This window comes from Geotrypetes seraphini, chromosome 7 (assembly GCF_902459505.1).
Source record: "Geotrypetes seraphini chromosome 7, aGeoSer1.1, whole genome shotgun sequence".
Taxonomy (NCBI): Eukaryota; Metazoa; Chordata; class Amphibia; order Gymnophiona; family Dermophiidae; genus Geotrypetes; species Geotrypetes seraphini.
Window position 1 is genome coordinate 189,065,498 of NC_047090.1, and position 14,569 is coordinate 189,080,066.

Below are 14,569 nucleotides of genomic sequence, written 5' to 3' on the forward strand. Positions count from 1 at the left end.
GAGGAAGTGACCTGCTGTGTAGCAATTCATATCCTCCTCTTGCCACAAGAGCTCAGCTGGGGAGGGGAAGAGAGAATAAGCAGAGCTGCTGCCATCCGTGGCTGAAAAGAAAAAAGATGGGTGTGTAATGGAGGATTGGGGGCAAAATAAAAGGGTGAATCTTGTGTGGGAAGGGTGGAAGTTTTGGGGCAGAGTAAAGAGATGAATGTGCCCTGGAGGGTTGGGGGCAGACAAAGGGGTGAATGTGCCATGAGGGTGAGAGCAGCAAGCTGAAGGCTTGTCTTGGGGGAGAAGAGGAAAGATACAGTGACAGGTGAGAAGGTGAGGAGAAAGAATGGGAGATCGGGGTATTGCATGTAGAAGAAGACTTTGGGGAGCAGACAGAATTATGGGTCATGTTTGGATTTAGGAGGAGACAGAACTGCAGTTGGAGTGAGAGAGGGAACTGAGGAGGCTGGAGCTTTTGAAAAAAATGACAGAAAGGAATTTCAGGCCTTATGATGAGGGAATTTTATGCAAAACACTATAAATAAGCGTTGCAGAAACATTTTTTTGTTCGGATGTCCACCAGGAGTAAGTTGTGAAGAGCACATCTGCCTCAGTTTGAAGCACTCAGGGTGCTGGGAACATTCGGGGACCTTCAGCAAGGTAGAGCATAGACTTTTTCCAGAAATCTGCTCATTCTATTTTTAGTCTTAATTTTCATATATGATCCCAATCCAGTTTTCTCCATTTGCTTGACCTTTCTCAGAGAGGCATTGTCCCTGAGCGGCAGAGCTGATGTAGATTAGTCAATGGACTCTAGCACTTGTTTAAACACCATTACACGCCCAAGGCACTATGTTCATATTTGGATTTCTTTTGACTGTATCTGAGGAACTTCTTTGCTGGCAAGATCCAAAACCTCAGCTCGATTTCTTTTCATAGTTAAGCCAAGTTCATTTTATGCTAATGGGGGTTTGCTTAATTCTCAATTTTACATTAACCAATGATTTTCATTCTAATACCAAAATAAGGCTAATTGGGGGATGGAGAGGTTAGTAAAGCTGTTATTTGTTTATGGCGCTACCTGCTGGGGAGTTAGAAAACACTATACCCAGTTTGGGACAGAGATATCCTGCTGTTAGTCACACTTTTGATTTCTTTGTTTCAAGTTTTATTAAAATTTCTTATACCACCAAATCAAACTTCAAGGTGGTGTTACATCCAAGGGTTATAAAAATCATATAATTATAAATCAAGTTTATTCAAGTTTCAAGTTTATTTAAAATATTTGAAATGATCGCAATATCCAAATCCAATGCGATTTACAAAAGTTTAAAGTGGGAAAAATAAAAAAAATCCAACAAACAGAACATTAAAAACAATTATGATGTAAAAATGCAATTGAGAGGGGAGGGGAGCTAAAAAAATTTGGATTAAATACAATTCCAAAACAAATGAAAAAGGAAACAGAAGGTTGGGGAATGTACCCACTTAATTTCTACTTAACAGATAAATTCCAGAATGAGGTCATATGATATTAAATGCAAAATATTAAGTTTTAGTTTTCATACAAAGGATTAACAAGAAGAACAGATACATGAGGAAAAAGGTAGAACTACATCATTTAGAGAAAAAGCACAAAAAGGGAAAGAGAACACAGGGACAGGGATCTAATGCCAGGTAAGTAAATAAAAATCAGAAAGGTCGTGTCCTTAACAGGACGGTTATACATTAAAAGCGTCCTTAAACAGGTAGGCTTTTAATTTGGACTTGAAGTCAGTTAAAGAGGTGTCTTCTCGTAAGTAATTCTGTGTAGCGTTCCAAAGGGTTGAAGAAAAAAATGGGAAAATGTAGAGAATGGGCAGTGGCCATCTGCATGGTCTGCGATCTAAAACTTACTAAGAACATCTTTTTTGTTTCTTTGTTTCCAGCTTTCTACCTGCACCTACCCAGCTGTCCCAGGACCAGCTAGAGGCTGAGGAGAAGGTGAGAGCCCAGAGATCACGACAGACTGCTCTGGTTTCATCTCGCAAAGAGCCACCTCCATATGGATATAGAAAAAGCTGGATTCCTCGCTCCCAGGAGGTAAGCTTCTGAAATCTTTGTTTCCTTATCCTCTTTCAGAGCTGCCTTTATTTAAAGCTGCTTTCTCTTGGTGATTGCAGTTTTAGTTGTGGATTCTCTCATTTCTTCAGTGGTGGTGTCACCGTGCTTTCCATCTGGCATACCTCATGCACAGGACTGTGCCACTATCAGGACCGTTCTTACACATTATAGCAGCAGTTTAGCAGAGGAAGGGCTTATCCTAAGTAAAATTTTGTACAATTGTAAACTGCTTTTGGCATTTAAAGTGGTATATCAAGACTAAATAAACTTGAAACATCAGATTCAAGAAGTGAAACAAGTTCAGTTGGCATGTGGGTCTGCCATAGCTTTGGCTTCTGCACTGCCTGATGGTGTAAACAGACACTGCCCTTGGGGATGTACTACTCTTGCAGTGATACTTGGTATCTTTCCCAAATCAACACTAAGAGAAGCTTTTAACATTAGATGGCTTTTAATTATTATAATTCCTGTGAACATTATAAGGGGAAGTAAGAGGATGAGGGAAACCATTAGGTCTCCGTATGATGGCACTTCCTGCGCATCCCCTGAGAGCTAGAGAGAATATGTATAAGGAAAAGAACAGGAAGAAAACTATGATCTAAAGTAGAGAAGAACTTGCTTCCTGCTACTCTATTTTGTGCATGGAAATACAGCTGATTTTTATTGCTATTTAACATTTTATTGAATCATGACTAAAAAATACAAGCTTCTAAATTTTCATAATCCATCACACAGTTGAGATCCATTTGATATAGAGAAAATACAGAGGAATATCAAGTTGAACACAAATACCCTACTCTTGAAAGGTGGAGAGAGGGACCACTGCTAGTCCACAGTTCCCACTTAGTAAGCTTCCGTGCTATGGCAACTTCCATACTTGCAGTTGGACAACACAGAATCAACTGATTTAATTGGCCACCCTTGTTTGTCATCGAGTTATGTAGCAAAAGGCTATTGGGTCCAGAGGGAGACTGAGCTACAACTTTGATTTATAGGAATTGCAATAAGACTTGAACTGAAGCTAAATAAAATGCCACCCCTTTGCTCGTCTTGTCTTATAGTTGTAACTCTGTGCTGAAGAGTGACTGTAATTATCCCAGGACAAGCAGGCATGATATTCTCACATGTGGGTGACGTCATCTACGGAGCCCCGGCGCGGACAGCTTTTCAAGCAAACTTGCTAGAAGTTTCAAGTTTGCACACTGCACCACGCATGTGCGTGCCTTCTGCCCACTAGAGGGCGCATCCCACCTCGTGGTCCTCAGTTCAAATTTTTCCGCGGAGCAAGAAAGCCCTGTGGATCTGAGCTCCAGTGTTTTTGCCTTCTAGCTGCCGCGTTTAGTTTGTTTATTGATCGGATTAATCGCGGTGCTGCTTTATTTTTTCGTCCGTTTTACAAAAAAAAAAAAAAAAAAAATAATAATAATTGTTTTTCGTTGGGCTCCGGGGGCTCCCGGAAGCCTGAGCCGGGGAACGTCGGTCGTTCCCGGCCTTCTTCTTTTTCTCGTCGATGTCCCGTCCTGTTACGGGATTCAAGAAATGCAGCCGGTGTGAGAGACTACTCTCCATCACCGACCCTCACCGGTGGTGCATTGTCTGTCTTGGGCCCGAACATCCAACAGCCTCGTGCGATCGCTGTGCTACCTTCCAGAACAGGGCCCTCCGTCGCCGTAAGGCCAGAATGGCGGAATTGTTCGCCGTCGACGCGCCGCCCAAGGCCTCGACGTCGGCCTCGGCTTCGGCCCCGGCCTTGACCTCGGCCTCGGCGTCCTCGGGGGCCTCGGCGTCGCCTCGGCCCTCATCTTCGAAGCCGTCGTCATCGAAGCCAACTTCGGGTAAGTCCTCTGTTCCATCCCCTTCAGCAAAGAAGCCATCCTCGAGTCAGGCCAAAGCGGGTGGGTCGACCCCGACCCCGCATCGGACCTCGACTCCGCACACCCCGAGGGAATACTCGAGACCGAGGTCGCCCTCCAGGGAGTGTGCCCCGGACTCGGAACTCCCCACCTTCGTGGGGATTCCGGCCTTCCAGGATCTCCTTCGAGCCTTGATCTCATCGGAGCTGTCGGGAGCCCTGGAAGTGCTGCAGCGTGCTGCGGGCCCGGCGGCGTCGACCTCGGCCGGGGCGCCCCCGGCCTCGGAGGCCCCGGTCTCGGCTCCCTCGACCTCGGGAGCCCCGGCCTCGGCGACCTCGGTCTCGGGTATTGCGGCCCGTCCACCTCGGCCTCGGCCCCGCCCCGGACCTCGACCTCGGGGGAGCCTCCTGAGCGCAGTGTCCGCCCAAAAGAAAAGTTCCGCAGAGTGCGCCGACTTTCCTCCTCGGCTTCGGGATCTTCCCCGGACGCCTCGCCCTCGAGGCGACCTCGGACGAGGCGCCGATCGAGGAAGCCTAAGCGACCCCGAGGCTCGCCTCGGCGCGATCGTTCCTCGTCGTTCGGGGGGCGAGGCGCTGCAGGTGTCGGAGTTGCGCCTCGATAATCCGAGGCTCCTCCGCTCACCCCGGGGAAAGTCTTCCCGTGCCGCCTCGCCGAGGAAACGGGAGAGGACCCCACGGACCCCGGGATCCTCCCCCAGGGACTCCCCTAGGAGGATGATCTCACCCTCCCCCTCGAGGGCCGTGGAGAGAGGATCCTGGGATTCAGGATCGGTTAGGAATCCTCAGTATTCCCATGAGGCCTCCCCCCGCTCCTCGGCGGGACGGTCGAGAACCCCGTCCCCCCAGGCTAGGCCGTCCTCCTTCTCATCTTTTGTCCAGGACATGGCCCAAGCCCTGGGGATTGACCTGATGGTAGGTTCCAAATATTCCAAGGAATTTCTAGAGGAACAGGACCTTCCCACTCCCCCTAGAGAGGTACCTAGACTCCCTCTCAACAGTGTCCTCCTGCAGACCTGGCTGAAGAACTTGTCGAGCCCTCTTACAGGCACGTCTGTCCCGTCAAAAATGGAATCAAAGTATAGGACGATTCCCCCGAAAGGGTTTGATAAGGCGCAGCTCTCCCACCAGTCCCTCCTGGTGGAATCTGCCCTTAAAAAATCACAGCCCTCACGGGTTTCTGCGGCGGTTCCACCCGGCAGGGAGGGGCGGACCCTGGACAAGTTTGGCCGTCGCCTCTATTCAAACACTCTGATGGCCACCAGAGTTCTAAATTACTCCTTCACCTTTTCCTCCTACTTGCGTGGGATGGTGAAGGACCTTCCTCAATATCGGAACTCGTTACCGGACTCCCAAAGAGCAGGATTCGATAAGTTTATGTCCAACCTGTCTCAATTGCGGTTGTACCTATTCCATTCAGTGTACGACACCTTTGAGCTGGTTTCGAGGGTGTCGGCCCTCGCAGTGGCCATGCGCCGCTTGGCCTGGCTTCGCACCCTCGACATGGACCCAAACCTGCAGGAACGTCTTGCAGACCTGCCCTGTGTGGGGTCCGAGTTATTTGACGAGTCTTTGGAGGCGGCGACCAAGCGGTTGTCGGAACAGGAACGCTCTTTAGCATCCCTGGTCCGCCCCAAACCTAGGCCCCCGCCGCAGAAACCTTTCCGGCCTCCGCCGCGCCGGTACCCCCAGAAGTCGACCCCGTCTTTCTCAAGACCGCCTCCGAGACGTCCGTCTCAACGAGGCAGAGGGGGACAAACCCAAGCCCCGGCGCAGGGCCCTTCTAAGCCCGCGCCTTCCTTTTGACGGGCTGAGCGGACGGGGCGGGTTCCCCTCCGCACCTTCACCAGAACCCCTTCCCATCGGGGGGCGTCTTCGGTCCTTCCGGAACGCATGGACCGCGATTACCTCAGACGCTTGGGTGCTCCGGATCGTCTCCGAAGGCTACTCGCTCAATTTTGTGTCCTCGCCACCGGACAGTCCCCCAAATTTAGCCTTGTGCAACCGGTCGCAACTACCGACCCTTCTGACCGAAGCCAAAGGATCCCTCAGTATACACTCGCATCACAATGGCGCCAGGAGTGCGATCCGGAGTCGCGCCTCATTTCGGTGACTCCGCTTTTGCGGAAATCGCTAAGTTGGTGGACAGACTCTTCAAATCTATCCACGGGACTAATGTTTCGCACTCCCCCATTTCGCAAGGTCCTGACCACGGACTCCTCGGACTACGCGTGGGGAGCCCACCTCGACGGTCTTCGCACGCAGGGCCTGTGGTCGGCAGAGGACCGTCGCTGTCACATCAACGTGCTAGAGCTTCGGGCCATCTTCCTAGCACTTCGAGCCTTCGTTCACGTAGTACAGGACCAGGTGGTCCTCGTCCGCACGGACAACCAAGTAGCAATGTACTATGTGAACAAACAGGGGGGAACGGGGTCGTGGCCCCTCTGCTCCGAGGCCCTTCGCCTCTGGGAGTGGGCGGCCTCCCGGAACATCTTCCTCCGGGCGGTCTACATCCAGGGGGAACTGAATTGTCTGGCGGACAAACTCAGTCGACTCCTGCAACCCCACGAGTGGACTCTACACTCAGCAGTTCTGCACGAGGTCTTCGCTCGCTGGGGAACGCCACAGGTAGATCTGTTCGCCTCTCCGGAGACACACAAACTACCACTGTATTGCTCTCGGATGTACTCGCGGGATCGTCTGGAGGCGGATGCCTTCCTTCTCGATTGGGACGGGAAGTTCCTCTATGCATTCCCTCCTTTCCCTCTGATCATGCGAACGTTGGTACATCTCAGATCGTCCACGGCCACGATGATTCTCATAGCTCCTCGGTGGCCGCGTCAGAACTGGTTCTCCCTACTGCTCCAACTCAGCGCCAGGGAACCCCTTCTTCTGCCTGTCTGGCCTTCTCTGCTATCTCAGAATCAAGGATCCATGTTACATCCCAATCTGCAGTCATTGCACCTGACAGCTTGGTTTCTTGTTCCCTGACCCCTCCGGACCTGTCTCAATCAGTGAGGGAAGTGCTGGAAGCCTCCCGCAAGATCTCGACGAGGCTTTGCTATTCGCAGAAATGGACCAGGTTTTCCACCTGGTGCTCATCTTTCCTCCTGGACCCGGTATCGGCCCCGGTACCCTCGGTTCTGGACTACTTATTCCATTTGTCGCGCTCTGGCCTGAAAACCACTTCGGTGCGTGTCCATCTTAGTGCGATTTCCGCCTTCCACCAACACCTGGATGGACGCCCTCTGTCTCTCCATCCCTTGGTGACACGCTTCATGAAAGGATTACTCAGGGTTTGTCCCCCGCTCAAACCTCCCCCAGTCGTATGGAATTTGAATGTGGTTTTAGCTCAACTGATGAAACCACCCTTTGAGCCACTCAACAAGTCCCTCTTGAAATTTCTGACTTGGAAGGTGGTGTTTCTGATTGCCCTCACCTCCGCTAGGCGGATTGGGGAACTACAAGCCTTGGTTGCGGACCCACCCTTCACCGTATTCCATCATGACAAGGTGGTCCTCCGCACCCATCCTAAGTTCGTCCCGAAGGTTGTTTCTGATTTCCACCTCAATCAGTCCATTGTCCTTCCTGTGTTCTTCCCTAAGCCCCACTCCCATCCTGGCGAGACGGCGCTTCACACGCTTGACTGTAAGAGGGCGTTGGCATTTTACCTTCAACGCACCAAGTCCCATCGGAAGGTCCCGCAATTATTCTTGTCCTTCGATCCCAATCGATTAGGGCACCCAGTTTCCAAGCGCACTCTGTCTAACTGGTTGGCGGCGTGCATTTCCCTTTGCTATACTCAGGCTGGCCTTCCTCCCCCGGGTCGAGTCACGGGGCACAAGGTCCGAGCAATGGCAGCTTCGATAGCCTTCCTCCGTTCCACCCCGATGGAAGACATATGTAAGGCTGCCACTTGGTCTTCGGTTCATACATTCACCTCTCACTACTGTCTGGACACTCTGTCCAGGAATGACGGCCGGTTTGGCCAGTCAGTTTTACAAAATCTGTTTTCTTAAATTTGCCATCCTCCCACCTGCCCTTTTTGGTTTGGCTTGGAGGTCACCCACATGTGAGAATATCATGCCTGCTTGTCCTGGGATAAAGCACAGTTACTTACCGTAACAGGTGTTATCCAGGGACAGCAGGCATATATTCTCACAACCCGCCCACCTCCCCGGGGATGGCTTCTAAGCTAGTTATGGAACTGAGGACCACGAGGTGGGATGCGCCCTCTAGTGGGCAGAAGGCACGCACATGCGTGGTGCAGTGTGCAAACTTGAAACTTCTAGCAAGTTTGCTTGAAAAGCTGTCCGCGCCGGGGCTCCGTAGATGACGTCACCCACATGTGAGAATATATGCCTGCTGTCCCTGGATAACACCTGTTACGGTAAGTAACTGTGCTTTATGTTTGTAGACAGCATGTCTCCTCTGTAATTCATTACTATCACTTGTTATATGATTTGACAAGAAGTGCTTCATTGTTGTAACATTATTAGTGTGCTCATGAAAAGCCGGGTGTGCACTCCAGAAATGACACTTACAATCTCTGTAGACTGCAGTGATTCCAGTTCAGAGTGAAGTTGTACCAGTTGAGCTCACTAGAGAGCTAGCTGATATATCATGCTGCTGGGAATCTTGACGATCATTGCCCCCCTCAGCCTGCCTTGATAATTTTCTGAGCAAGACATGCATAGAGTCCTTCACTGCTGACAGAATTGGTGTCCTTCAGGAAGACTCTTTTATTTCTCATATATATGCTGCTGTTGTACTATTTTGCCCATATGATAGTTTTATTAATTCAATTTCATATTTTCTTAAAGTAACAATACCTTTCCCAGAGGTTACATTTCATCTGTTTAGTTATACAGTAGTCTTGGATAACTGGGTCCCAGTTAAAATTGCACCAGCAGCAGCATCCTGAGCCACAAATCCTCTCTCCCTCAAGCCCCGAAGCAGCTACAAACCCCCCTCCCTCTCACCCCAAAGCACCAGCGCAGGAGTGGTCCTGAGCCCCAAAGCTCTCCTCCCTCCCTTCTTCTCTCAAACCCCGAAGTGGCAGAAGCAGGCAGCAGTCCTGAGCCACAAATTTCTCTCTCTCTCTCTTACCCGAAGCGCAGCAGAAGGCACAGGCTGCTTTTTCTCTGACGCGTGACTTCCAGTACATCAGAGGAAAGGCCCTGCCAGGGCTGGCTGTGAGCAGCCTGTTTTGAGGCTGCCTCCTGCTCACCTGCTGCGCTCGGGTAAGGAAGAGAGTAAGGGAGTTTGTGGCTCAGGACCGCCGCCTGCTTCTGCCACTTCGGGGTTTGAGGGAGGGAGGAGGGCTTTGCAGCTCAGGACCGCTGCTGCGCTGGTGCTTTGGGGCGGGATTGAGTGTGTTAGACAAGGTTTCTAACATATTCTCAAGTAACCAGAAAAACAGTTATCTGATCCCCGTCGGTGCCAGATAACTGAGATTCTACTGTATTCATTCTTTGAGATGTTTCTGGGTGCTGCTTTCTCTGCAGCTCTTCATGCTGTATTTGAAGTTGAGACGTCTCAGGTGTCACCTATTTGTTTTGAACTGGCAGCTCTCTTATTCTTTGCTTGGGGTTGGCATTTAGCACCATAAGCCTTCATTCTTAGCTACCAGTATTTTAAATCCCCTTTTCAGTTTACTTAATTTGGTCCTTACAGAGAGACAGAACCCTGCATTTGTAAGCTTAAATGCGGCCACTAAATGGTGTGGGGGGAGGGGATTTACCAATGTGGGCTACCATTAAGATGCGTTATTTTAGCACAGGGTCCTATTTTATGCAATGAGACCATGTGCTAAAATAGCACAACATCTAGTAAAATAAATTGACTTAAAAGTTAACCCATCTCCCTAGATGTTGATTGATTTGATTGGCTATGTTCCTCCAGGAACTAATTTCTCCTCAGCAAAGAAATAGAATCTCAAAAAAAAAAAAAAAAGAAGTCTGTTAATCACTTTGTTTTAACAGCTAGTTTAACATATATCTTCTCAGGATTTTGGAGATGGAGGCGCTTTCCCAGAGATTCATCTGGCACAATACCCCGTGGAAATGGGGAGGAAGAAGAAAATGTCCAATGCTCTGGCTGTTCAGGTGGATGCAGAAGGAAAAATTAAATATGATGCCATCGCGCGTCAAGGACAATCTAAAGACAAGGTGAGTTGATACAGAGCCCAGAGCATGCTGCACATTTTTTTCAAAGAAAAAAAAAAGTAGCGGTTGAATATAATCACTGGAAAAGACCTATAAAAGTAATCTTGTAAATACTATTAAAGAACGCATGGACTGTGGGCTGTATATGAGCTTAGATTTTATTCATGGACCCAGAAGCCTGTTAATAAAGCGCTATGGATTCTTAACCTAGGGTCTTTATAAATTTCAATTTTAGATGTTTAATTTTCCAGCAGTTAGATGTTCATCAATATTTTTGTTGTCACAAAATGAAATTTTAGGGAATTTGGTGGCTTTGATTCCCTCCCCTATGCTCTCTCTTTTCATGGTCTTTCATTTCTCTCTCAGTCTCTACTTTTCCAGATTCTCTTCTGTGTTATCTCTCCCTTTCCAGCTGCTGCTTCTCTGCTTTGCTCCTTCTGTCATTCTTTTTCCTCATCTAATCTGTCTATCCATGTCATTAGCAGCTGAGAAATCCAGAAGCATGTGTTAAGTCCATTCACCAACAGTAAGCTGTGATCCATTACCTCGGATGGCATGCGCCTTACTTCTCCAGTGTACTCTATCTCCAGCAGGCCGATGGATGGCTTTATCCATGCTCCTGGATTAATCTATAGTCAGGCTCCCATCATAGTTCTCTACCTCGATTGAGCCTGGGGGGTTTAGGCTTATTAGTTGCCTAGGGGATATACCTTGGGGAGCCAGGTCAGTACCATCCCCCCTCCTTGCTCTCTCTCCCTCAATGCTACTGCTCTCTCTGTACTCCTTCAAGAGCTAAACCCAATTTAAAAAAAGAAATAAAGACCAACAGTGACTACAAGGAGTATTCCCTACTACAGGGGCAGCAGGCACTCTCTAAGCGATGAACACCAAATGTAAGCAAAATATGGCAGCAGGGCTCTGACTTTAACTCCATTATTTTTCTGCATTGCTATTTGCAGGGTTGTGACTTTAAATCCGTGTATTTCTGCCCCTGAGCTGCACATCAGTGGGCATCTTTCCTGTAGAGGGGGAGTTTGCAGTTTTGGCCGCATGACGCTGAGCACACTAAACATTTTCAAAATGGTAGTTGAAGCAGCAAAACACTTTTCCGACTGTGGCGAACAGCTCTGGCATATTTTCAAGGGAGGAAACAAAATTCATCTTTGGCAGCCCATCCAGATATTGTCTGTTTCTTAAAAGGAATGGGTTGTGTGCGACCTCCCCCTGAGAAGACCATTCCCCGATTAGCAGCTAAATTTGGTGCTGTGGGACTTACAGAAAGCTCCGTTTTAGCCCCTTTGCTTAGCTATGCTCAAGGATCTAACTTTGAAGGTGGTTTTTCTTATAGCCATCGCGTCAGTGAGGTGAGATTCTGAGCTACAGGCTCTCTTGCTATGACCCATTCCTGTTTTTCAGAAGCCGCAGTCACGGTCCATACAGTTCCCATCTTTTTGCCGAAGGTGGTTTCCACTACAGATTTACACAGAGAAAAATTTGTCCCTGTCCTGTCCCTGTGAGCTCTGTCCCCGCAAATCATCTGATCCCATCCACACAAGCCTCGAATAGTTTTATACTCAACTTATTTTAATAAAGTATAAAAAGAAACAATATTCTGTACAATTGTCATTTTATAAATCAAAGTTCTGGCTGCTAAACTAGAGAAAGAGATCTTCAGCTGGCAGAGCTTTGTTTATAAATGTTTATCAACACAAATATAAATTTTTTTTTTCTACCTTTGTTGTCTGGTTTCTGCTTTCCTCATCTTCTCCTCATTCAATTCCTTCCATCCATTGTCTGCCTTCTCGCTGCCTCTTCCATATACCCTGTTACTGTGCCTCTCCCTTCCATCTCTCCCTCCACCCCCCACCCCCTTGGTCTGGCATCCATCTTCTTCCCTCTGCTCCCCCCCCCATAGTCTGACATCTCTGTTGTCTTCCCTTCCATCTTTCCTTCCTTCCCCCAGGTGGATTTTAGCATCTCTCTCCTCCTTTCCTCCCCTCAGATCTGTCTCCCCAATCCAACATGTACCTTTTTTTTTTTTTATCCCCTCCTTCCTCAGCAACAGTAGCAGATGAATCCAGAGACTAGTGGGATAGTACACATCTACCAGCAGGTGGAGATAGAGAACTGATTAACAGGTGGTCCTCTTGATTGGTACCCTCCCTGTATCCTCAGTATTCTCTATCTCCCAGCAGGGGATGATCGCTGTTCCACAGCAGATAAGGGAGACAAGGCAGGAAGGGACGACTCGGACACAGGAGGGGATGACCACACAGCAAATAAGGGAGACAACGCAGGAGCAGAAAAGGATACCGTGAAAGAAACAGTAGAGACAGCTAAGCGTAGAAAGTCCTAGAAGGTAACACAAAGAGAACTCATATGTATGTATATGAATGCTAGAAGTCTGGGAAACAAAATGGGTGAATTAGAGACAATAGCAAGAACGATGAACTGGAAATCATTGGCATAACAGAAACAGGGTGGAATGAAGAAAACAAATGGGACACAGTACTACAGGGATACAAACTATACAGAAGAGATCGAGTAGGGCAGAAAGGTGAAGGTATTGCCCTATATGTTCAGGAAGGAGTAGAATCTGTTGGAGTGGCTACGACGGAAAGGAAAGAGAAGCTGGAGTCCCTCTGGATCAAGATTCCTAGTCACAATGGCGCAGACACAAAAATTGGCCTTTACTATCGACCCCCAGGACAGATGGAGGAAACAGACTCAGAAATGATAGAGGAAATCAAACAAGAATGCAAGACAGGCAATGTAATAATCTTGGGAGACTTCAATTTCCCAGGGATAGACTGGAACTTGGGAACCTCCAACTGCGGCAAGGAGGCCAAGTTCCTGGAGGCGCTAGGGGATTGCTTCCTGGAACAAATGGTAAGAGAGCCAACAAGAGGCAACGCCACCTTGGATTTGGTCCTAAATGGCCTCACGGGACTGACAAAAGAAGTAGAAGTCACGGTCCCGCTGGGGACGAGCGATCACAACATGATCAACTTTAAACTTGACATCGGGAAAGGGAAACATACCAAAACCTTAACCACGATCTTAAACTTTAAAAAGGGTAAATACGATTGCATGAGAGCCATGGTAGAACAACGGCTCAAGAAAAAGATGGACAAAATTAAAACGGTAGATCATGCATGGTCCCTTCTGAAAAATACTATCACGGAAGCACAAAATCTCTACATTCTGTGGATTTCCGAAGAAAGAAGAACCGGCATGGCTTACCAGACAGGTGAAGGAAGCCATAAAAGAAAAGAAGGACTCTTAAAAAAATGGAAAAGCACGAAATCAACCGAAGCTTGGAACAAACATCCGGTTTGGATATCAACTGAAGTAAAGAGGGCAATAAATGACAAAAAAGTATCCTTCCGGAGATGGAAAAAGGACCCAACGGAGGAAAATCACCAGGCGCACAGGAAATGCCAAAAGGAATGCCACCGAGAGGTTAGAAAAGCGAAAGGGGAATACGAAGAGGGGCTGGCCAGGGAGGCAAAAAACTTCAAGGCATTCTTCAGTTACGTAAAGGGGAAGCGACCAGCGAGAGAGGAGGTGGGGCCGTTGGACGATGGGGATAGGAAGGGAGTGATTAAGGAGGATAAAGAGGTAGCTGAGAGGTTGAACACGTTCTTCTCGTCGGTTTTCACGAGCGAAGACACATCTAATATACCGGACTCAGAGGAGCTCATGAGTGGGGAACAGGCCGAAAAATTGGAGCACATAGAGGTAAGTAAGGAGGATGTCCTCAAACAGATAGACAGGTTAAAATGCGGTAAATCACCGGGCCCGGACGGGATCCATCCAAGGGTTCTGAAGGAACTAAGACAAGAAATAGCGGGCACAATCCAGCATGTTTGCAACCTATCCTTGAAAACTGGTGAGGTACCAGAGGACTGGAAATTGGCGAATGTCACACCTATCTTCAAGAAGGGATCGAGGGGTGACCCCGGGAACTACAGGCCGGTGAGCCTGACTTCAATTATAGGGAAGATGGTGGAAGCTATGATCAAGGACGGCATTTGCGAGCACATCGAGAGGAATGGCCTACTGAGAACAAGCCAGCACGGATTCTGTAAGGGAAGGTCGTGCCTAACGAACCTTCTGTACTTCTTTGAGGGAATAAGCAGTCGGGTGGACAATGGGGAACCCATGGACATCATTTACCTCGATTTTCAAAAGGCTTTCGACAAGGTGCCACATGAAAGGCTGCTTAGGAAGCTGTGGAACCACGGGGTGGGAGGGGATGTGCACAGATGGATCAAGCACTGGTTGTCGGGTAGACTGCAGAGGGTCGGAGTGAAGGGCCAATATTCTGACTGGCGGGGAGTCAGAAGCGGTGTGCCACAGGGATCGGTGCTGGGGCCGTTACTCTTCAACATATTTATCAATGACCTGGAAAAGGAGGCAAAGTGCGAGGTTATAAAAT

General features: G+C 48.6%; 1 protein-coding gene across 1 annotated transcript in view; it reads left to right on the top strand.

Annotated features, from left to right (window-relative positions):
• SNW1 (SNW domain containing 1) overlaps positions 1 to 14,569 on the top strand; it is a 93,694-nt gene that overhangs the window by 15,340 nt on the left and 63,785 nt on the right. The window contains exons 2-3 of the mRNA XM_033952770.1: positions 1,917 to 2,070; positions 9,970 to 10,131. Coding sequence (XP_033808661.1) covers positions 1,917 to 2,070; positions 9,970 to 10,131 — 316 coding nt within the window. The remainder of the gene's footprint in view (positions 1 to 1,916; positions 2,071 to 9,969; positions 10,132 to 14,569) is intronic.